We start from the raw sequence: 23,501 nt of genomic DNA on the forward strand, positions 1-23,501 counted from the left end.
ATATATATATATATATAAAAGAAGAATACAGAAAGATAAAGGGAAGTTCATTTACCTAATGATAAAGGAGCCAATTCCCCAATGAGATAAAACAGTTCTTAACATTTATGTGCCTAACAGAGCATCAAAATACATAAGGCAAGAACTGATAAACTGCAAGGAAAAACAGACATATCCACTATTGTACTTGGAAAGTTCAACACCCACCTATAAGTAATTAACAGATCCATCAGACAGCAAATCATTAATAATATAATCCATTTGAACATTGTGTTCAATCAACTGGATCTAATTGATTTTCTTAAAATTCTACTTCCAAAATAGCAGACTATTCATTCTTCTCAAACTCACAGGATTATGATAAAATATATTCTTGACCATAAAATACACCTTAAGAAGTTTAAAAAAATAAAAATCATACAAAATATATTCTCAGACTACACTGAAATTAAACTAGGAATCAGTAACAAAAAGATAGTTGGAAAATCCAAAACTATTTAGGGATTAAAAAACATACTTGTAAATAACAGAAAGGTCAAAGAAAAAGGTCTCAAGACAAATTTTAACTAAGTAAAAATATAAAATCAAAATTTGTGAGAAGTAACAAAAGCAGCAATTAAAGATAAATTTAAAACATGAAATTCTTATATTTGAAACAGAGAAATATCTAAATTTTAGAAATAACTAAAATTAGTCATCTCAATTTCCACCTTAGGAAACTTGAAAAAGAAGAGTAACTTAAACCAAAGAAGAAGAAAGGGAGAAGAAGAAGAAGGAGGAGGAGGAGGAGGAGGAGGAGGAGGAGGAGGAGGAGGAGGAGGAGGAGGAGGAGAAGGAGAAGAAATAAAATTTAGAGAAGAAATGAATGAAATTAAAAACAGGAAAAGAATACAGAAAATAAAAAAACAAAGGCAATTCTTAAAGATGATCAATAATATTGGTAAATTCCTAGTCAGATTAATCCAGAAAAAAAAAATTACCAATACAGAAGTAAAAGAGGGGCCATCACTATTTCTCCCATGGACATAAAGAGGTTAAAAAAAAGAACACATAAATAACTTTATGCCCTCAAATTTGATAAATTGGTTGAAATGGACCAATTTCTTGAAAGACACAAATTATCACAATTCACAGAAGGAAAAATAGGTAAACTTAATAGTCTTCTATGTGTTGAATATATATATAATTTAGGAGTTCTTTCTGGAGATCTCAGGAAGGAATGCAAACTCTGACAAGAAAAACTAACTGTATTAAAATGAATGGAAGAACAACAGTGCGAAGTGGGATTCCAGGACTACTGTCCTGTGCAACTTTGGAAATTAGAGGGATCTGTAAGAGTAAAGGCAAAAGTACTGCACATAAGACTGTCTGGCTTATATATAGATTTGATCTGTCTGCTGAGAGAGCCTAGACACAAAGACATGCTCAATAAAAAACAAAAGTACCCCACATTGATCAATTGTGTCAAATTGACACAGGGCCCAACTGAAAGAGCTATCAATGGCCAAAGCTGAAAAAACTGGGTCATAAATAAATAAAGTAGCATTTAACTATTGGATTATAACTCCAAGTATAAAATAACTATCCAGGAGTTCATATTCTTAAATAAAAGATGGAATAAATACATAGAGGAAGATAAGACAAACTTTGCATAGAATTCTGAATAACTTAAGATACTCCACTCATTGAAAGGGAGGCAAACCCCCCATCCACTGAGTGTGGGCTACATGTAGTTACTTCCTCCCGAAGAGAACTCCATAGAAAGGAAGAGGGGGGAAAAGTAATGTCACAGGGGACACACATGACAAGTACTACCTTAGATAGATGACAAAAAATAATCATCAAAGTGATAAATCATATTGATAATGTGCACTTTCGATATGGGATAAAAATGGTACTTGACTCTTATTGTCTTTCTCCCCAAACCTGATAAATCCATTCTAGTCATGAGAAACATGTCAAACTAATTCCAACGGAGGACCATCCTAACTAAACAGTTGACTGGTACTCCTAAAAACTGTCAAGGTCATTAAAACATAAGAAATCTGACAAATTGTCACAACCGAGAGGAGCCTAAGGAGACATGACAACTACCAGTAAATGCAATGTGGTCTCCTGGGTAGGTTCCTGACTCCGAAGCCATAGGTAACAACTAAGGATATGGGAGTAAACATGGATTTGAGTTAATAACAAGGCATCGACATGGGTTTATTAATTGCATCAAATGTGCTGTATTAATGTACAATCTTAATAACAGGAGAAACTGAGTACAGCATATATGGGAACTCTCTGTTATCTTCACAAGCTTTCTGTAAATCTAAACCTGTCCTACAAAATCATCTGCTTAAAAAATAAAAGTTCTTTTAAAAAGCAAAAGATAGACTCCAAAAAAAGAAAGCTGCATTTAGCCTCCCATTATTTTCCTGAGTAACCCAGTTACAGGCCCTCTAGGGGTATGACCCACTCAGTGAATCAGTCATTTGATGCTCTATACTGGATGCCTTTACTAGGGTTCCTTCCCAGATGGATGCAGTTCCATCCCTGGGCAGAGTGTAGGCAGCACAACTTCACCCATCAGTTACCAGTTCCAGCTGCCTGTCCCACCCTCCATTAACATTCTGTACAACGTTACCAGGTACCTCAGTTGATTCCACGTTCCTTGCCTGCACTCACACCGCAGATATTGACTTTGTGTGTGTGTGTACTTGTTGTACAGGTTTTGTTAAAACCTCTTTTGATATAATATACAAAATGTCACTTTAATAGTGAATAAGGAGATGCCACAGACCATTCACGGGTCTGTTCAGCAAGAGCTGAAAGAATTTCCTTTTAAACACCCACATAGGCCCTGCTCGGTCCTGTTATTCTGTGGGCAGCACTCATCCCTGTTGGCTTCGCTGACCGCCTGCCTTGCGGAGGTGCTCTGGGTGCTGAGGCAGCCACTGCTGTTGCACCATCCCCCATGTCGCTCCTAAGACAATATTGTGGTGCACTGGAATCAATAGCCCAGCCAAATGAAGCAGGCGCGTGCTGGAAGCAGAGCAACAACTCTGTTGTTTCTAGCTCTGCAGCTTGCACGCAGTGGGGGTCAGAAGGCTAAATGAAAGCAGTGTCTGTGTTGGAAAGCAATGTTGACAGCTGATAACCCCCCTGGTCTGGACCCCCAGGCAATAAAGGCAGGAAGGAGTGTTTTTAAACAGTTTTAAATGTCTGGCTTTCTGCTAAAGGAAATAATGCTGAGAAACATAGAAGGCAGCAGGAAAAGAGGAAGACCTAATATGAGATGGATTGACCTCTGAAAAGGAGCCATAGACGTGAGTCTACAGGAGCTGAGCAGGGTTTGAGGACAGGACAGTGTGGACATCCCTCTTTCATAGTCGCCAGGAGTCGGAGCTCAATAGCACTTAACACACAGCCTGCATGCTCCTAGTTTATTCAGTCAAAAATGATACCCAACCTCACTAGCTATTAGGAAAATGCAAATCAAAACTACAATGGGATACCACCTCACACATGTTAGAATGGCCATTATCAACAAGAGGTTGTGGAGGAAAAGGAATCCTCATTCACTGCTGGTGAGAATGTAAACTGGTACAGCCATTACTGAAAACAATATGGAGGCTCCTCAAAAAATTAATAATACAGCCCTGACGGGTTTGGCTCAGTGGATAGAGCGTCGGCCTGCGGACTGAGGGGTCCCGGGTTTGATTCCAGTCATGGGCATGTGCCTTGGTTATGGGCACACCCCCAGTAGGGGGTGTGCAGGAGGCAGCTGATTGATGTTTCTCTCTCATTGATGTTTCTAACTCTCTATCCCTCTCCCTTCCTCTCTGTAAAAAATCAATAAAATATATTTTTTTTAAAAAATTAAGAATACAGTGACCATATAACCCAGCAACCCTATGTTCATTGCAACATTATTCACAGTAGCCAGGACATGGAAACAACCAAAATGTCCTTCGTTCGATGATTGGATAAAGAAGATGTGTTACTTATATACAATGGAGTACTACTCAGCCATAAGAAAATATGGCTGCAACAGCATGGATGCATCTTGAGAATATCTTGCTAAGCCAAATAAGTCAGAGATAAAAAGTTAAGAACCATATGCTTTCACTCATACTGGGATATAAAAATGAAAGCATCAAAGAAGAAAAACTCACAGACATAGACAACAGTATAGGGGTTGCCAGAGAGAAGAGGGGTGGGTGTGGTAAAGGGTTAAGTGGGTCAGATATATGGTGATGGGAGAACTGACTCTGGATGGGCAAGCAATGCAATATACAGATGATATATCATAGAATTGTATACTCAAAACCTATATAATCTATTAAGCAATGCCACCCTACTAAATTTAACTTAAAAACATAATAATTCACATCTTATGGATAAACAGCATGTACACTTGTGCTTTAGATGATAATATTTAGTTATCAACTCTTTTTAAAAAGGGCATTTGGAACCACCCATTACGAACATCTGAGTGCAATTCAATTTTTCACAATGGATTTCCTAGCAAATCAGTGATCTTTCATACTACAGGTCAACTAATATAATTCTTCATCTTTGATTAATTGTAAGTTTGAACTGGAGGAGAAAATGTGTCTGTTACCTTATTGTGTTAAAGCAAGTGTTGTGCCTTTGCACATTCAAAAGAAGATTTTTTTTTATACACACACACAAAGTAAGTCTTTATTTTAAGTCTGACTTATTAGCCAAGATGATGGTGAAATTGAGTGGTTATGTTTTAGAACATGATTTCATCCGGATCTATAATGCAAGTAATTAAAAACAGCTTGACCATTGTTGCTATTTTGAGCATTTTGGCACTGGGTGTCAGAGCAGAAAGAACAGTTATGATTGCAGTCAAACTTTGAAACATTTCCACTGAAGCGAAATAACTTAGCCAGACATGCTTTCCAGACACAAGGCCCAGCAATCACCCTTCCCCAACCACCCTCTACCACCCACCCACCACTCCACCTCCCCACCTCAACTAGATGTCTGTTCAACTAGGGGACTGAACCCGCCACTTATTTCCTCTTCTCAGATTCCCATTGTCAGGTTAACTTCAGGCTGTAGGTATTGGCATATTCCTTGTGATATTATGTGACTAATCTCTGTCACCTAAGTAATCAGTAAGTGCTTTGAAAATAGGGACATTGTTATTTTGGGTCATCATTATACCCCTGGTCTTTAAAGCAGTGTAGGGTGCTTACTAGACGGTTAATGTATATAAAGCATCTCGCTTTTGTAGACTTCTTTCTGATCCCTGAACTCAAGAGAGTGAGAAGTTCACTCTCTTGACTGGTCTGGAGGTTATAATTCTAGCCCTGGTGGCATTCTCTCTCTCTCTCTCTCTCTCTCTCTCTCTCTCTCTCTCTCTCTCTCTCTCTCTCTCCTCTCTCGTCTTTCTCTCTCTCTCAGCACAAGTCAGTGAGGTCAGGGCATCTCTTCGAGTCACAAATGCTTCATTGGTAGATGATGCTGAAGAACCAGGTTATTCTAAGGCACTTCCAGGTCCTCAGAGGCAAGTGTTTCCAGGCTATCATGTCACTTCTTAGGACTAGGTGTTCCACACCTTGTAAATGACTGTAAAGTGAAACCCTACCCATGAATATTTAAAGAATTTAAGGGAATGCCAGACAGACATTTGTTAAACAGTGCATTTTGCAAAGAATTTTAAGTTGTTAATCTGGGCTTCAAGATAAAATAAAGAAAGCTTTGTCTGATATGGTAAGCAGGTAGGAAATGTTCCCTCCCAAGGATTATAGTGTACCTGGATAACATAGCACCCTTCATGCAGTAGAAATAAACGCTCATGGTGGGAAAGCTGGAGATAGAACCTCTATGCTAGGCTTTCAGAATTTCCCAATGGGCGTATTTTACAGCTTGAGCTTGGACTCTGGACTTGCTCACCACTCTGGAAAGTTGGGAAGGATAATTTCCTATTGGCGGTGGCTATCCTGGGCATTGAAGGGGATTTATCAACACCTCTGCCCTCTACTCATTGATGCCTGTAGCACTTCCCTCCCAAGATGTAGCATCCAAGGTGTTTCCAGATTTTGCCAAATGCTCCCTGGGGCAACATTACACCATGTTGAATACGTCTGAGTGACAAGGATGTGGGTTTGAATCCCGACTACTCACTAGCTGTATGACAGAAGTTAACTTAAGCTTTGAGCCTCATTTTCCTCTTCTGTACATCTTGGGTGGAAATAAGTAATTTTTTTTAGGACTAAATAAGACAATGTAAGTATATTATGTAGCATAATTCTGTGTATGTAGCCAATACATGTTATTTGCTATTACTATTATCACTATTTTATTTATCATTTTTTGTTATTTTCGTTGGCATTTTTATTTCCACATAGCTCTTATTTTCAACTTTATCCTTTTTGTTGACACTATTGCATATGTCTCCATCCCCCTGCCTTTGCTCACTTCTACCTATCTCCTGCCCCCTTCCTGTCTGGCTGTCACCACACTGTTGTCTGTGTCAACATGTTATGTCTATGTTGTTTGGTTAATCCCTTCATCTTCTTTCATCCAGTCCTCCCTTTCCCCCTCCCCTCTGACAGCTGTCAGACTGTTCCACACATCCATGCCTCTGTCTCTATTTTATTCATTAGATTCCACATATAAGTGAAATCATATGGTATTTGTCTTTTTCTGGCTGGCTTATTTCACTTAGGATAATAATCTCTGGGTCCATATAAGCTGTCCCAAAAGATAAGATTTTTTTTTTCATTTTTATGGTCCCATAACATTCCATTGTGTAAATGTACCAAGCTGTTTTATCTACTCATCTACTGATGGGCACTTGGGCTGTTTCCAGATATTAGCTATTGTAAATAATGCTGCTATGAACATAGGGCTGCATATATTCTTTCATATTTGTGTTTTGAGATTCTTAGGACATATTCCAAGGAATGGGATCACTGGGTCAAAAGGTAGTTCTATTTTTAATTTCTTGAGGAAACTCCATACTGTTTTCCACAGTGGATGTACCAGTCTGTATTCCCACCAGCAGTGCACTAAGGTTCCCTGTTCCCCACATCCTCACCAGCACTTGCTGGTTGTTGATTTATTGATGGTAGCCATTCTAACAGGGGTGAGGTGATACCTCATTGTGGTTTTAATTTGCATCTCTCTAATGATTAGTGACGGTCCGTCTTCCCTACTCCAAGCACACAGCCAGTGCCCCTACTTCTACTTGTTGAATCACTTAGCTAGCCCATCCTTCTGAGTTGAGTGGCACAGGGGTACCATAGACCGCACAAAACTGAGACTTTTGGACCATGTCTCCCAGGGAACCTTTTGTCCAAGAACCAGATGGGCAGATGCTGATGTGTGTGGCTACATTGCAGGGGGCAAATCCTATCTCCCCTGCAAGCTTAGCCTGCACTACCCCAGGAAGGCGAAGAAGTGCCCACCTTCTTCCTACAGGTTTGTGGGTACAATCCCAACAAGACTTTTTGGATCCTCCCTGCCAAGCCAAGGACACTCTGCATCATGAGGCTCAGCTCCATGTGAGAAAGGGAGAGTGGCTCAGAGCTGGGACATTTAAAGTGTGAGACCCTAGGATACTCTTGTCTGGGGCCAGGATGAAGGGCTTGGCCTCCTCCTGTGAGCTTGGTCAGTATCACCATCCAATGGGAGAGTCTTTTGATCTGCCACCCTGAGCCCAAAGTGGCTGAACTTGTTCCTGCAGAGGGGATGGTGGCTGAACCCAAACTGAACCTGCAGTGAGTCCCTAGATGAGGAACTTGAACTCTCTGGCAGAGACTGAGTGGTTGGCTCTGCAGCAGGGACCACAATCCCTCACTGAATGGCTGACTGCATGATCCCCAAGTAGTGGACCCACTAGCCCTGTTCCCCTGACCCTGGTTGCCCCACAACCTGTGGAAGGGGCTATGGTTTGTGGTCAGCTGGGCTACCCTATCGTCTTTCTTTGGAAGGCCCCAGAGCAGTGGTTCTCAACCTTCCTAATGCTGCGACCCTTTAATACAGTTCCTCATGTTGTGGTGACCCCCAATTTCATTGTTACAAATTGAACATAATTAAAGCATAGTGATTAATCACAAAAACAATATGTAATTATATATGTGTTTTTCGATGGTCTTAGGCAACCCTTGGGAAAGGGTCGTTTGACCCCCAAAGGGGTCACGACCCACAGGTTGAGAACCGCTGCCCTAGAGGAAGAGTAGGCAACCTCAGGGAAAGACAGCGTAGCTGACAGGTGGAGGCAGACCTCAGGGATCTTCAGTCCTTCTACCCATTGACCCTTATACACAGACTGGTCCCTCCCATGCATACTCAGGTCCAGTAGACACAGCCACAAACAATGAACAGTGTGGTAGCTCCAGACAAAGGCTGGTTACACATAACATCTGATATCAACCTGTACCTAAATCTGGCCCAAGTGGACCCAGAAACAACACAACCAATGGTGGCCATGAAAAATTACAGTATAATTCTGGAAGCTAATCGCAGCAGGGCATAATAAAATGCAAGAAGTCCTCAAAAGGTTGATGGGCTTCTATATTCAGCAGGGCTGAATCATATTACCTGCTGCTGGAATAGCTGAAAGCATTTCCCCAAACCTGAAAATCTACGTTATTACTGCAGCTGGCCAAACAGCTGAACAGCTGTAGGTATTTCCCCCAACCTGACAATGCCTACTGTACACTACACCTTACCTTTGATATGTATATCTGCTTTGCTTTAGGGCAATTTGTGTGAATAAAAAGCTTGGGTCCGGAGATTAGAGAGAACTTGATTACTATAGCTAAGTTTCCTCTGGCTTCCCCATGTATTCCAAATTTATACTTCTAGTCTCTTTATTAATTTACTCGCAGCCCTTCTTCAGATTCCTAAACCCTTCTAGATGCTGAGAAACACCCTGGCAGCATAATTCTCATTTGATTCTTATAATAAAATTATGAGCAAGAATATTAGCATGTAAATCTCCAAGGTGGAAATTTGACTAGAAATATATGGACTGAGATTTTATACTAAACTCTCTAATATAAGTGAAATGTAACCATATATATATATATACATATATATACACATATACATATATATATACATATATATACATATACATATACATATATATATATATGTGTATATATATATATATATATATACACATACACATACACATACTATGGTCTCCCATTAAATTAACAAAATAAATGTTGACAAAGGGATAACAAAGCTAATAGTACCCACATTGCTTTCTAGGACTGGAATTGATGTGCATCTTTGGGAAAACAACTTGTTCATCCCGGGCTATGATAGGAGGTACCATTTATGCACTCCCTTGAGCCCAAGCTGGCACTGCATAGAATGCTATAGCTGGTGAAAGGGACCAATGTTTTGCCATCCTAAAGCTGTGCCATTGTTTTTAAGCTAGTTGTTAAGACACAAAAGATGCAGAAAGAACATTTGACCCTCCCCCTTTCCTGCCCAAGAGGCTCAGATGACAAGACTTGCTCCAGAAAGGAAACCACTTTAGCCTAATTTAAAGTAATTTTGCTAGATGGGAAGGCTCCCAGCAGGAGCCTGGTAGCAGATCGTCCTCTGTGCCCCATTGTTTCTGGGTTGCCCAGCAAGAATTTTCAAGCCACATGTCTTCTGCTCTTCCTCAATTACCTATAAATTGTCCATCTTCAATGTTGAAGTCTGAGTCTGTTCCCCCCTTTCTCCTTTTCCCAATATGTACCCAATTTTGTATCACTGTCTTTAGAATTTTCAGGTTTATGTGAATTCCCTGTAGGCACATATTAAAATTTGATTTTCTCCTGTTAATCTGCTGTATGTTATTTGAATTATTAGCTCAGCTAGGAGAAGGTAGAAGGTAGGAGTGAAAATATTATTTTTTAGCCCCCCCGCCCCACATTGGCATGCATATGTTTCTTCAATGCACTCACTTTTTTTTCAGCCTTCCTTTCATATCTATTCTCTGCCTGAACTCCCAATTCCTGTATAGACCTGTGGACTGATGATCTCTTGAAATGTATTATCTTAGCTGACCACATCACTACTGAGAGACAAAATGTCTTATACATACACCCTCTTTATTTAAAAATGGGATCAATATAAAAAGACACTTTCCCATATCTTATCTATGACTCTATGGGAATAATCCAGTTGGGTTCACCCTCTGCTGCCTTCGGCAAACACACAAATGCCATGTGTGTGGTGGGGGGAGGGGAGGAGGATGGGCTGTAGAAAAGAGAGGAGGGAGAGAAAAAAAATTATCTATTCTCAAAGGTCTTTCAAGTGTTGGATCCTTACAGTTAGTAATTTCTTTCTTTTATTCTAATCCTAATAACTCCAATCAAATGATGGGTGGGAGGAGCACAGGAGTGAAGTTTCTTCTCATTTTGCTTTCGTAGTAAAAAATGGGAAAGAACATGGATATCTACTAGGAGGGGAAGGACGAAAGAACATTGTGAAGTGGCCACTTTGTGGACCTTGATGCAATCTCTCAAATGAGTGAGTGTGGAGAGTATAGATCAGACACAAAACGCTGTTGCTCCTGTGTTTAGTGAAAGGAAAAAATAAAAATGGATACAAAGCTGTGTTTTCTGCTGTAACCCTGTAAAATGCAAAGGGACTGGCAAAGATGCTCTTTCTTCTTGAGCAAACTAATTATTTAATTGATTTTAGAGAGGGAGGATGGAGAGAGCAATGGTGAGAGAAACATCAATGTGAAAAAGATACAAGGATTGGTTGCCTCTGATATGTGCCCCAACCAGGGATCAAACCCACAACCTAGGTATGTGCCCTGACCAGGAGTTGAACCAGCTACCTTCAGTGCACGGGACAATGCTTCAACACACTGAGCCACACTGGCCAGAGCTTGACCAAACTTTAGACAGGCTCTTCCGAGCCCTCTTTTTGAGAAGGCCTCAACTTTGGCCTATAAAACTGTAGATTCTCAGTACAAATGATTTCATCCACTCACCCACTCACAGCCACACTAAAAGATGACTAAACTCTAACATAGTTTATAACATCTCAAGGCTGACTCTGGGCCCACTTAAAGGGCCTGCCTGAGAACAAACCAACAAACAAAACCCTCAAGGCCTCCAAAATAATTCACCCTTTGTTCTAGCCAACACTTGAGCAAGGGCCCCTGACCTCCCTTTTCTAGGGCATTTGCTAAGCAGGGCTTACAACTGTAAACTTCCTTTGTCACTCTGAGATGTATATGAATCTCCTGCAACTCAGGAGTGTCTCTCAAGGACCCAAAAACCATTTCTTTGAAATGTAATCAATAAAAAGGATAGGGCTTCTGCCGCCCAGTCTCTGAGGAAGTATATAATCCTAAAGTGAATAATTACCAGCTAGCAGATGCTATAAATGTTGGCTTAATCGCATTTACACTGATCAACTCGTAATTTTTCACTTCCCAGAAGATGAAAAGGGGCCGTGTACTAAACATGACAGCTCAGGGGAGCCCTGTGTGGTGGTGGCCTTACAAACTCAGAGACATAAAGTAACCACATAGGATGGTCCAAAATTAAAACTCTCTGACTAAAAGTTAATAGTGGTGGGTAGTCATATCCTAGGCTGGTATCTTCCCTGACAGAGGTCAATCCTTACCTTAGCTGAACCTGTCTACTGACCTTTTGCGTGTGAACATACCTTTGGAATATCAGCGTAATTTCCTCTCCCCCACCACACGTCTCACTGCACCACAGTGGAGACCACAAATCCCCTTATTGTTATTGTTAATTGTGTTCATTGTTGACTGTTAGCTCTCCTATTCCCACAAATGTAAAAGAAGCATGGGTCTATTTATTTTACTTTTTTATCCAACCCCAGAGATATTCAGCTTTGCTTTCTCCCGCCTCCCTAACTCACCAGTGGATTTCATGTAACCCCTTGGGCCTCCTCCTTTGATTGTAATGTACAAAGTCAGGTGCCAACTGCCAGTTCCTGGAGCGTTTTCTCAGTCCCTTGGAATTTGGCATCCCAGAAGATGTCAGTTTTGCTCAAATAAACTCATAAAAATCCTCTACGGGTATAAACATTTCTTACATTGACACCCGGTTCTATTAAGCTCCTGCTGTTTCCTCCATCCCATTCTCTCATTCTGTCTTTAAAACACCCAGTCACCCCGGGCCAGTGTGGCTCAATGGTTGAGCATCAACCTAGGAGCCAGGAGGTCACGGTTTGATTCCCAGTCAAGGCATATACACAGATTTCAGGCTCTACTCCCAGTAGGGGGTGCAGAAGAGGCAGCCAATAGATTCTCTCTCATTATTGATGTTTCTATCTCTCTCTTCCTCTCCCTTTTTCTCTGAAATCAATAAAAATATATTTAAAACAAAACAAAACAAAAAGCACTCAGTCACCTCTGAACAAACTGAAGTTCAGTTCACACTGGACCCTCTTTTATAATGCAATAGTAGATTACTGATTACAGTCTCTCTTTACTATCTGAGCTAGTGGCTGGCTTTGTCTTTGACAGGTCCAGATGCTAAGGAATTGAAACCCTCCATCACTGCATTTGTTTTAGGGCGGTGGGATGAAACTCATTAGAAATCATTAGCAAAAGCATTCTCTCTGTTTCAGAAACGAACAATCTCTACACATCGCCATGATTACAAGTTAAATAAAACTTTGCTGGGAAGCAATCCTGATTTATGAATCCACATTAAACATCTAAGTACATCTGTTATGCCCAGCAAAATGGTAACTGTTTGGGTAATGATATCTTAGAGTCACAACTGATGCATACATTCCCAGTGATTTATGCATTTGGAGGGGTGGAATGTGTCATGGTGATTGACTATTATACTCAAATACTGGATTTTTACTGTGCCCTCTGTCCCTTCATTTTGTGCCTGAGAATCAGGAAGTGCAACCTTGTGCGGGGGCAGAATATACCCTGAGAGATATATTTCAGTATGTCTTAGGCAGTATCCACTTGCCTTTGATTCAGCATTTTGAAATATATCTCAGAAAAGATGAAAACTACTTTAGAAAGATGTACGATTCCAAGAGTTTGCTTTTAACTTCAAGTTGTTAGAAGTACTGACCGTGGGTCCACAACGCCCACCGCCCACCTCGCTCACCTTGGCCTTCTCTCACACCCTTCCTTCCCTTGGAGGTGCATTCTTAGGATTCATGACTTGAGTGTTTCTCCCATCTCTGCCCTGTGACTATCTGATGCACCTTTCACATTCTTCAAAACTCAGCTCAAGCCTGACTTTCTTAAGAGGCAGCCTCCACCTGAGCCCTCTCCCCTTTCCTCTTTGGTCCCTTCTCCAATTTCTGTTGCAATAGCAACCATCTCAGCCCACACATCTCTGGTTCTGGTGTTTGCATTTCTTACAATACATGAGTTGCCATGTGGTGGGGAGCATTGTATCCCTGGTGCCCAGCACAATTTCTGACACAAAGTAAGGATTCAGTAAGTGATTATGGAACAAACAACTGAAGCTCTCTTTGCTTCCAGAGACGACTTTATATGACCTATTGTAATCCAGGCTGAGATTTAACTTTTCTCTTTTATCCAGTACATGTATTCGTTCATGTGCACACATGGAACTGCAAGATGATTTAAGAAAAAAATCTCCAAAGTACTGTAAAGATACACATACAAGTCTGACTGCAGGCTCCCCACCCCTGCCTGGCCTGGGACCGCTGAGGAGGGCTGTGGGAAGATGCAGTGGCCTGTAACTTACATTCTGCAGCTGCACATGATTCTTCACCAGGTGCTCTGACTTTGCCATTGCGCTGGATGCTTTGAGACTGTAGTTTTTACCATTCTGTGGCTCTTTCAGCTGCTCTTGAAGTTGTTTAGCTTGTTTTCTGCAGGTTTAAATAAATAAATGAATAAATCATTACATATATGTATGCTATGCATAGCATTCGTTTCATGCATTCCTATCATCTGTCATTTACTAAAGCTAGAGGAAACTCAGTTTAATTCTCTTTTTATAGGGAATCCTTCCCTCATTTTCAACTTCACCAAGAACTCCTTCCAATTTGGAGAGAAAGTGGTATTGCCCATCATCTCCCAGGGACTCGCGCCCAGCAGTGTTCTGAAGGCAGACAGCAACGTAATGGGTTGTCCCTGCCCTCATGGATGCAAGGGGTCCCTTAGCCTGAGTGGTCAGCTGAAAAGAATTGGAAATGTTCTGGAGAAGTGACCAGTGGAAAATAGGAAGCTTGGACCTAACAGCCACATACATGTAACATACTACAAAGTTACATTTGTATCTTTACAAGTCAAGCGTGTGTAGCTTGATTGCATGGCTGGCATATGTACCATAATGAGTGTATATTTTCTTTCTTATAGTTTAGAACCAGCTCATTATTGTTATCATCAACCCTGCCTATAGAGATCTTTACCCCTTTGCAAACATTTTTGTAACTAACAAAAACAGTTAACTCTTAAATAGTATCTATTATGTGCCCAACATCATTTTATTTTTTAAATCTATTTTTATTAATTTCAGAGAGGAAGGAGGAGGGAGAGAGAGAAACATCAATGATGAGAGAGAACCATTTATCAGCTGCCTCCTGTACGCCCCCTACTGAGGATTGAGCCTGCAACCCAGGCATGTGCCCTTGACTGGAAGCGAACCTGGGACCTTTCAGTCCACAGGCTGATGATCTATCCACTGAGCAAACCAGCTAGGGCCCAAAATCATTTTAAATGTTTTCCATCTATCAATTCACTTATTCTTCACAATAATTTCGTGTGATAAGGCATTAATTCTGTACCCATTTAGATAAGAAATCTGAGGCACAGGAAGTTAGATCATTTGCCCACACTCACATGGCCAGGAAGTGCTATAGAGCTGGATGCAGACCCAGGCAGTGTGGCCGCATATTCAGTACTCTTAGCCGCCACTCAGAACCGGCAAAGCACTTGCCCGTGGACCCGCGCAGCTTCTCAGCGGGAAGGCTGAGCCTGCTCTCAGTGTTCGGACTCCAAATAAAGGACTCCCGCCTGCATATGTGGGCTGGCTATAGCAGCGCGATGCAACAGGTCACTGTGTTATTAGCTGCTCTGTCACAAGGGCTTTGCAGCGCCTATCTATCCGCAGAAGACTCAGCACCAATAAAACAAGCAAACAGTAGCAAGCGAACAAAAACCTCTGCAGAGTCATCTGCCCTGAACTCTGCGTCTTGCCCACGGCCCTGCCTAGGACAGAGCTCTGGTGGAGCAGAGCGCTGGCCTTGCAGGGAGCCACCAGCAGGCCGCTCCCTGCAGAGCTGGGGCTCAGGTCTTTGAGGGGCTGAGACTTGTATCTGCCACCCTCCAGTTCCGTTTGGATTTCCTAAATCAAGAGATTGATTTCCTAACCATCCCTGAGCCTCAGTTTCTTCATCTGCAAATGGAGTCTGTCAAAGCTATCTTCCATGCATCCTGTGGAAACTAAAGGTGAGAGCGCATGCGGAATGCTGAGCTCCTCCCCGGCTCACCAGTTAGCACGTGTGCACGTGCTGATGCTGCAGAGGAATTGCAACACTGGCTCGGAGAGCAAAGAAAAGACCGTATGAACAGTATCTCTCAGCATTTGCCACGGGCTATGGAGGTTTTGAATTTACACCAGTGCGATGCACTCTATTTAAATATTTCTTTCATCTTTTCAATTATTTGGGGGGCTTTTATCTCCAGTACTCTAAATTGCTTTAATCCAGTTGTAATTATGTATCTACTTCCTAACAGCTCATCTGTAGCCTATTGTTAAAAATAAATCAATCACATCAGCATTTTTAGAAGCACATCATAGTCAAGAAACCCTATCAAGAATTCACTGATGAAGCAAATGGGAGATCAGAAAGTTCCACCTGAGTAACTCATCATGAAGCAGTGAGAGGGGCTTACGCTCCTAAGAATTAAAGATAAGAAACACTATCTTCCAGTGATTCCATAATTCGGTGTTTGGGAAATATAAATTTCTGAAGGAATTGTTTATAAAATGTTTGAGAACAGTTCCTAAGTCCTTTCATCACTTACTCTGCTTTCCTTCTTTTTCACTCATGTCCCGACTCACCTGCCTCCTTCTCTGTCATCCCTGCCCTTTCCCAGGCATGCGCATTTTTGCTCTCATCCTTTCCCCAGTAACTGCCAACAGAGGAAAATGATCGCTGTACCATCAAGCCTCTCATGAGAACACCTGCTCCGGGGAGACCAGATGCAGGCATTGCACACTGGAACCCTACTAGCCAGCAATGTCGGTATCAACATTGCATAGTAAACTGAGTTTTTTAAGTTTCTCTGGCTCAATTCTTCAGAAGGAACTGAAATGTAAGTAGTGGCATATCTGATGTCACAAGTCTGTTGGAAAACATTTGCAATGTTGCAGGTGGGGCTCCTGGGGAAGTAGACACTGAGAAGGAGTGTGCAGGATTCTTACTAGGGAGGGCTCTTCGGATTGGCACCAGCAGAAGCAAAGGGTAGGAAACAGGACTGGACTGAAGGAAAAATAAGGATGCCATGCAGATCTCAGTAAATCCCACAGCGAGTTCTGGAACTGGCCTGGCCTTGCACTGCATGTTGGGGCAAAAGTGTACACTTTCAGAGCCTCACATTGAACCATCACCAACTGTGGTCTATCTCAGGTCAGAGTATGTGCTTGAGAAAAGTAACTCCTAGCATAACTGTGTTTTAGCAACTGCGGGACTAAGCCCTTCACCAGTGAAGAGCAACATAGCAGCATACCCAAGCATTCGCTGCCATCCTTATGAGGCTTTCTCTGTGGCCTACAATACCTTACTTCAGAGAGTGATAACCGGCGGTCAGACCAGTTGGCCACCATCTCTGCTTTGTACCAGTAGCACCCGCTTGTTTTCCTCCTGTGTTTTCCCAGTTGGGATCATTATTCATCCAGCCTTTGCTCCTGGAACACCTCCTCTCCCATCCCCTTCCATTCTTAGAGTTGAATCAAGTCCTTCATTTCCAAAGTCTGCTAAGGACCCCTACAGCCAGTCTCGCCCTTCTTACCCACGTGAGTTGAAAGTAAAAAGAAAACCTATGAGAATGTATAGTTGCATGTGAGCCCTATCAGCCAGACTGAAAGCTCAATGAATAGTTCTGTTAGCTACTTGGGGGAATGTATTGATTTATTGGGAGTGATGAGAATTTCTTCCATTGGGTTCGTCAGAGTCGTTGGGTTTTAATTCATTCAGTTAGAAAAACTTCTAAATTCAAGAAGGTGTTTGTCACTTCTACCTCCTCAGCTAACAGTTTGCTATAGTATTCTATCTACTGAGGTCATGCCATAACAAGGGTGACAAGAGAATGGAGAAAGGACCAGAGTGGTGGAATCTGGGAGTTTATGGGGATTAAAACGTAAGTGACCAAGAGAATGTGAGCTTTTTTGTAACTGCTGACTTTCTCTCACCAGAAATAGTACATCCTGGTATATAGGATGGAGGTTCAAGTGAATTTATTTGGAAAACCAATGATAGAGAGGTCCCACAATCCTAGAACTTGGGGCTTTCAAGATGAGGTAAAGAACGTATCTACATGGAAACAACCTGACTCTATGAAAGTGAGGAAAGGTCAAGATGGAGTCTGATCAAGGGTTTGGGAGGGGACTTGGAATTCCAGCTGTCAGCACAGAGAATGCTGTGTCGGGGTGTCATAAACATGCACGTTCACCAATAGGAAATGATTTAGAAAGTGGATTCAGTTCAGAAAAACTGTATACTTTCTATATTAAAAATATGTAAATACTGCCCTAGCTTGTTTGGCTTAGTGGGTAGAGCGTCAGCCTGCAGATTGAAGTGTCTTATTTAGTGAGTGAATGAATGATGCTACTTCTACAAAACAAACCTAATACCTAGTTTTCTTTTAATAAAGACTGACATTTATTTGATTCACACACACACACACACACACACACACACACACACACACACACACAAAGTGCACGTTGCCCTCAGCTGTGTAAATCAGATGCCCGGTGTGGGGTGTGGATTCCTCTCAGGCAAAGAACAGTAAAGGAAGACCGTGCCTGGAAAGTGTACAGAAGAAGGAACTATACTCTTAATGAGAACTATAATTTCCACCTGGGAAAGGCTTCCATTTTTATTATCACTTTACTCTTCTCACATTTTCTTATTTATTTGTTTTTAATGAGAACATGTCCCAGCTGGGCAGGCAGAAGGCAAGCTCAGGAAGAGTGTTCCTCCATTGGCTCAGGAAGAAACCGACACTGAACAGGTTTCCATTAAACCCTGGACTGCTCACTGTGTCGCAGGAGGAAGTGTCCCAGAGCCCACTGCTGCCCTGAGAACCAAAGGCCCAGGTTACCCAGCTGCTCCCCAGTCTTGTGAGCATGATCATCAATCTTCCATGTAAATGTGGTACAACTAAAACTCACACTCTAGTGAGAACAATGAAGCACTTCTTCATAATAACTTGCTATTGTTAAATACACCATTTCTTTCTCAGGGCAGCAGGAGCATGGAGAAGCTTGCCCCGCCCTGTCAGGTGATTGCCTGTCTCCTGCTCCAGGGCACACTCTTCGCCTGGGGTTGCCCCGCCCTTACATTCCCGAGGGGAAAAGGAGGCTGTGAACAATAGCAAGCCCCACTGAGTACTTACTCTTTTATACTCTGTGGTGTCCTTTTGACAGTATTTTCCCATTAATCCTTACCACATTCTAGAAGGGAGCTATATTTTGGCCATCTTACCAAAAAGGAAATCAAAGGTAAGGGGCTGGATGCAATTTGCTTAAGAGTTCATAACAAGCAAGTGGCAGCCTGAAGATTTGGACACATGTAAAACCACAGCCACTGTGCCCTGTAGCCTCCCTGAAAAAATAAAATTAAAAAGTGCTCCGGGTTGCGCCAGAGCAGGGCTTCCTCATTCACCCCCAGCAGTTTCACCAGCCAGTGAAAGGATATATGGGCCAGTGTGGTTGGTGTAAAGCATGTGATTGAAACTAGAACAGTGCAACTTCAAAGACCCCATCGATTGGTAAGGGATAAATGTCTAATCACTCTGCTGTACACCTAAAACTAATGTAATATTGTATGCCAGCTGTAATTGAAAAATAATAAAAATCATTTTTTTTAAAAAAAATGATTCCATCTGCAATTTTCTACTGTGTGGCTTTGACAACTTAATATTTTAAAATTGAATCCTGATATTTTAAAAAATGCAGCAATAACACACAATTCCAATTGTCGTAAGGATTAGGAGCTAATACATGAAAAGCTCAGTGTCTCTGACAAAGAATAAGTGCTTAAAGTGAACAGAAACACCTGAAACCTGTATAACTTTATTAACCAATGTCACCCCAATAAATTCAATAAAAATTGTAAAAATAAAATGAGCAATAAAAAACAAACACAAAAAAACACAAAACAAAAACCCACTAACATCACAGCTAAGAGTTGCCTAGATGTAATAATTAAATGTAATGTGGCATCTGGATGTAGCCCTGGAACAAAAAAGCACATTAGGTAAAAACTAAGAAATCTGGAAGTATGAACTTTAGTTAGTATTACTGTATCAATATTAAATGCGTCATGCTAATATAAGGCAATAATGGGAAACTGAGTCTGGGTATATGGAATCTCTGTACTCTTTCACAGTAATTCTGAAAATCTAAACCTATTCTAAACTAGTTTATTAAAACATAATAGTTACTAATTCTGGATTCAGACCTGTTTCCATTATTTTTCTGAAGATCAACAAATATGCAGACAAGTATAATAGGCTATATATGGAAATTGGTCTATTTTTAGAAGAACAAATGGATAGAAAAATATATGTCAATGAAAAGCAATGAAGCTTTGGTTTGGATTTCAACAAGCTATAGGAACAGAATTGGTGCCAACTTACTCAGGCCTACGTGCCTTACAAGAAACCAAAAAATAGTATGTTTATCTGTATTTCCTATTTTATTATGCTATTATCATAATTAAAATACCTTTACTAAAGTTTATTTAAAATAAAGATATATGTAGGTATACATATATAATTACATAGCCGTATATGGATGTATATTTTAGCCTACATTATCAGTCAAAAGTAACTACCTTTATGTGCAGAAGGTCTGGTTTTTTGGCAAAGGAAGTATAGAGCATATTAGAGATGTGTATACCAGCTGGGGAACTAAAATAGATTTTATAATTTTTCATATTTCACATTTGGCTAAAACCTTTATGAATATCATGTAAAAACACTATTGAAAGAAAACATGTAGATTTTTTAAGAAAAACAATAGATACTGGTTGATAATGTTTAGGTCTACAGCAGTGTGACCTCTCTGGTCACAAGAGTGTCAACCCCTTAGTCACAGGCAAATGTTGAGACTTTAATTCTGGCAGGTAATCAAAATGTGCAAAGAATGTAGAGTTTTTATGAGCACAGAGAGGGATGACAGCTCTGTGCGTCAAAGATAAACCACACACACATACATGCAAGTGTGGCATGTGCACTCACCACAGGCTACAAAATCCTAAGTCACTCTAGATGTTGGATGGGCCCATTTTTACAAGCTCCCTCTGTCAGGCGCAAAGACTGAGAACTTAAAAAAGACAAAGTGCTTCCTCTGAGAAGTGACCTTTTAACACTCGAGAGAGTGGTCTTACTTGCTTTTGAAGTAGAATGCTGCGCAGAACATGCCCACGATGACAATTCCAAAGATGATGCATGAAATTGACAGCACCTGCCTTTGATAAACGTCTTCACTCTCTGTGAATTTGAAAAGAGAAATTAGAAAGGATGTTAGCAGGGCACAGCTGAGACAATCTTCGTCCTTGTGCTTTTAAGCTGGTATCTCCTTTCAAAGCAAACTTTTTTTGATCCTGTCATGAATAGGGAAAACATGAGGAACTTATTAGCATGCAATTTGTTGGCAGTGGTCTACAGGATAGCTGATTGCTACATTTTGATTTGCATGGCTAAGTCAGAACTCATACCCACATATCACAATTATGTATCTTATCAAAAGACATCGCATGATGTTAGGACACATGGGGGGGGGGGCATATCTTTTTGAAATGATGGTTGGGTTCAAAATAATCTGCTACAGAAACAAATGTGAGTCCATCAGAGCCTTCTTGTGCCAGTGATGACTTCCAATTTATTTTATGATGCCACTGCATTTATTATTTGGTCTTTGGCTGTCATTCACCCACGATTATGATTGGCATCACTAATGAAAAAGAACTTCAATATGGATGTGAATGTTTATTCACCCATTCTGTGACTTCCTCAATACCCATGACCTGGCATCTCTATTATCTCAATTGCTGTTATCAAGACCGTATCTTATAGCTTCTTATCGCATAAAAACAACAGAATTCATAAACAAGCATTTCACTTCTCAGCCATTATTATTTATATTCCCAGCTCATTTTCTGAAATATGTCTACTGAAACAGTTCTTCCATCTCATCAAGACCTTTTACCCATAGCTCTCGGAACCTTCTTTCTGTTATTGTCCTCTTGTTGTCTTCATTTCTCTCCTTATACAGCATACAGACTTTGGTGCATGATTACAGTCATTTATTCTCTTGCAAATACCCTTACTTCTGCATCCTTTTCTCCTTCCCCTTTACTCATTTGGCAAAATAACTGTGTACAAATCCAGTCAACTGCCTTTTCCACCCCTCTACCTTGAACAGTTCAAAATTGGAGAGAAGATTGCACAACTGGGAAAGGAGATACCAATAAAGGTTGACAATCACATTGCTGAAGCAGACATCCAATAGAGGCTAACAATCTCATCAGCGTGCTTCTCCATTTTTCTAAAGATCATCCATACTTTGTCCACACTACTCAAACATCTGACTTACCCTCCTTCCTGACTCTGAGATCTTTCATATTTGTCACACACAAAAAGCAGTATAAAAGAAATAATCTTGATGCATAACACAAAATATACAAAATTAATTGTGCCTCTATTCCTTTTGATTCGTTCTTATTAACATAACGCAGTAGTTCTCACACTTTAGTATGCATTGGAGTCACCTTGAGAGTTATTGAAGGGCAGTGTGCCACCTACTTTCCCTCCCAGAGTAGGTCTGAAGTGGAGACAGAACATTTGCATTTTAAAAAAATCTCCAGGTGATTCTAATGTTGCTGGTCTGTGAAACATGTTTTGAGAACCACTGAATAGACTAGGAACCCTCAGAACACAGATCTACTATAAGAGAATAACTGGGGGATATTTGTTTTTCTTTGTAAATGTCAACTAAGGATCCACTTTGGACCTTCTGAATAAAAATGTCTATTCAAAAGAAAATTTTCAATGGTGGTGGAAAAAATTAAATTAAATTAAATTTAAAAAAAAAGAAAAGTGATTGAGCGTCAACCTATGAAACAGGAGGTCACGGTGCAATTCCCTGTCAGGGCACATGCCTGGGTTGCAGGCTTGATCCTCAGTGGGGGGCATGCCGGAGGCAACCAATCAATGATTCTCTCTCATCATTGATGTTTCTATCTTTCTCTCATTTTCCTCTCCTCTCTGAAATCAATAAAAATGTACATTTTTAAAAAGTCCTCTCGTTCAGGATATGCTTAAAAATAATAGAAAGAAATAAAATCTTCAGGTGTTTCTCATGCACAACAAAGTAAGAAAATAATTCAATTAGAGAAAATGTTATCTTTTAAAAGATTAATTTCTTAAGATCCAATTGTCTTCTACCATCTCAGGGTCTTCACAATCACTGAGAGTAAGAGAAGGGAAAACATTCCAATTCATTTTATGATGCCAACATTACCTTTATATGAACATTAGACAAAGACACAAGAGAAAATAAATTACAGACATATATTCTTCCTTGACATAGATGCAAAAATTCTCACCAAAAGTTTAGGAAATTAAATCCAGTAAGATGTTAAAAGTAACACATCATGGCCAAGTGGGGTTTATATAAGGAATACAAGGTTAGTTTAATATTTTAAAAATTAATAAATGTGATTCACAATTTTAACAGCCAATAAAAATAATTTAATTATAAATTAGATGGAAAATTTACTTAAAATCTAACATTAATTCCTGATTAAAATTCTCAAAGAGTAGGGATAGAAGGGAACTTCATCACACTTATGAAGAATATATATATATATATATATAGTCTATACCTAATTGTAAAAGACTGAATGCTTTTCCCCTAAGGTTAGGAATGAAGCAAGAATATACCCTCTCACCACTTCTATTCAATATTGTACTGGAAGTTTAGTCAGTGGAATAAGCAAATATAGAAATTAAATCCATTCAGTTTTGGAAAGTAGAAGAAAAATCATCTTTGTTCTCAGATAACATGATCCTCTATGCCAAAAGCTGATAGAATCCACAAAGAAAGAGCTAGTATAACTAGTAAGGAAAGCTTAGCAATTTTGCATGATTTAAGTTGTATGATAGATGATACAAAAATTAAATATGTGTCTAATAACAACAAATAATCAGAAATTAACATGTAATTATTATTTACACAATCATCAAAAATATAAAGCACATAGAGATACATGAGGTATGTACACTGAAAATTACC

The 23,501-nt window shown here is 40.3% G+C and overlaps 1 protein-coding gene across 1 annotated transcript in view; it reads right to left on the bottom strand.

Annotated features, from left to right (window-relative positions):
• Nucleotides 1-23,501, bottom strand: part of NRG3 (neuregulin 3) — a 1,052,897-nt gene that overhangs the window by 18,433 nt on the left and 1,010,963 nt on the right. Inside the window, exons 5-6 of the mRNA XM_059662180.1 lie at nt 20,593-20,695; nt 13,713-13,839 (exon numbers count right to left, since the gene is read on the bottom strand). Coding sequence (XP_059518163.1) covers nt 13,713-13,839; nt 20,593-20,695 — 230 coding nt within the window. The remainder of the gene's footprint in view (nt 1-13,712; nt 13,840-20,592; nt 20,696-23,501) is intronic.

The sequence above is a fragment of the Myotis daubentonii genome, chromosome 13 (genome assembly GCF_963259705.1).
Source record: "Myotis daubentonii chromosome 13, mMyoDau2.1, whole genome shotgun sequence".
NCBI lineage: Eukaryota > Metazoa > Chordata > Mammalia > Chiroptera > Vespertilionidae > Myotis > Myotis daubentonii.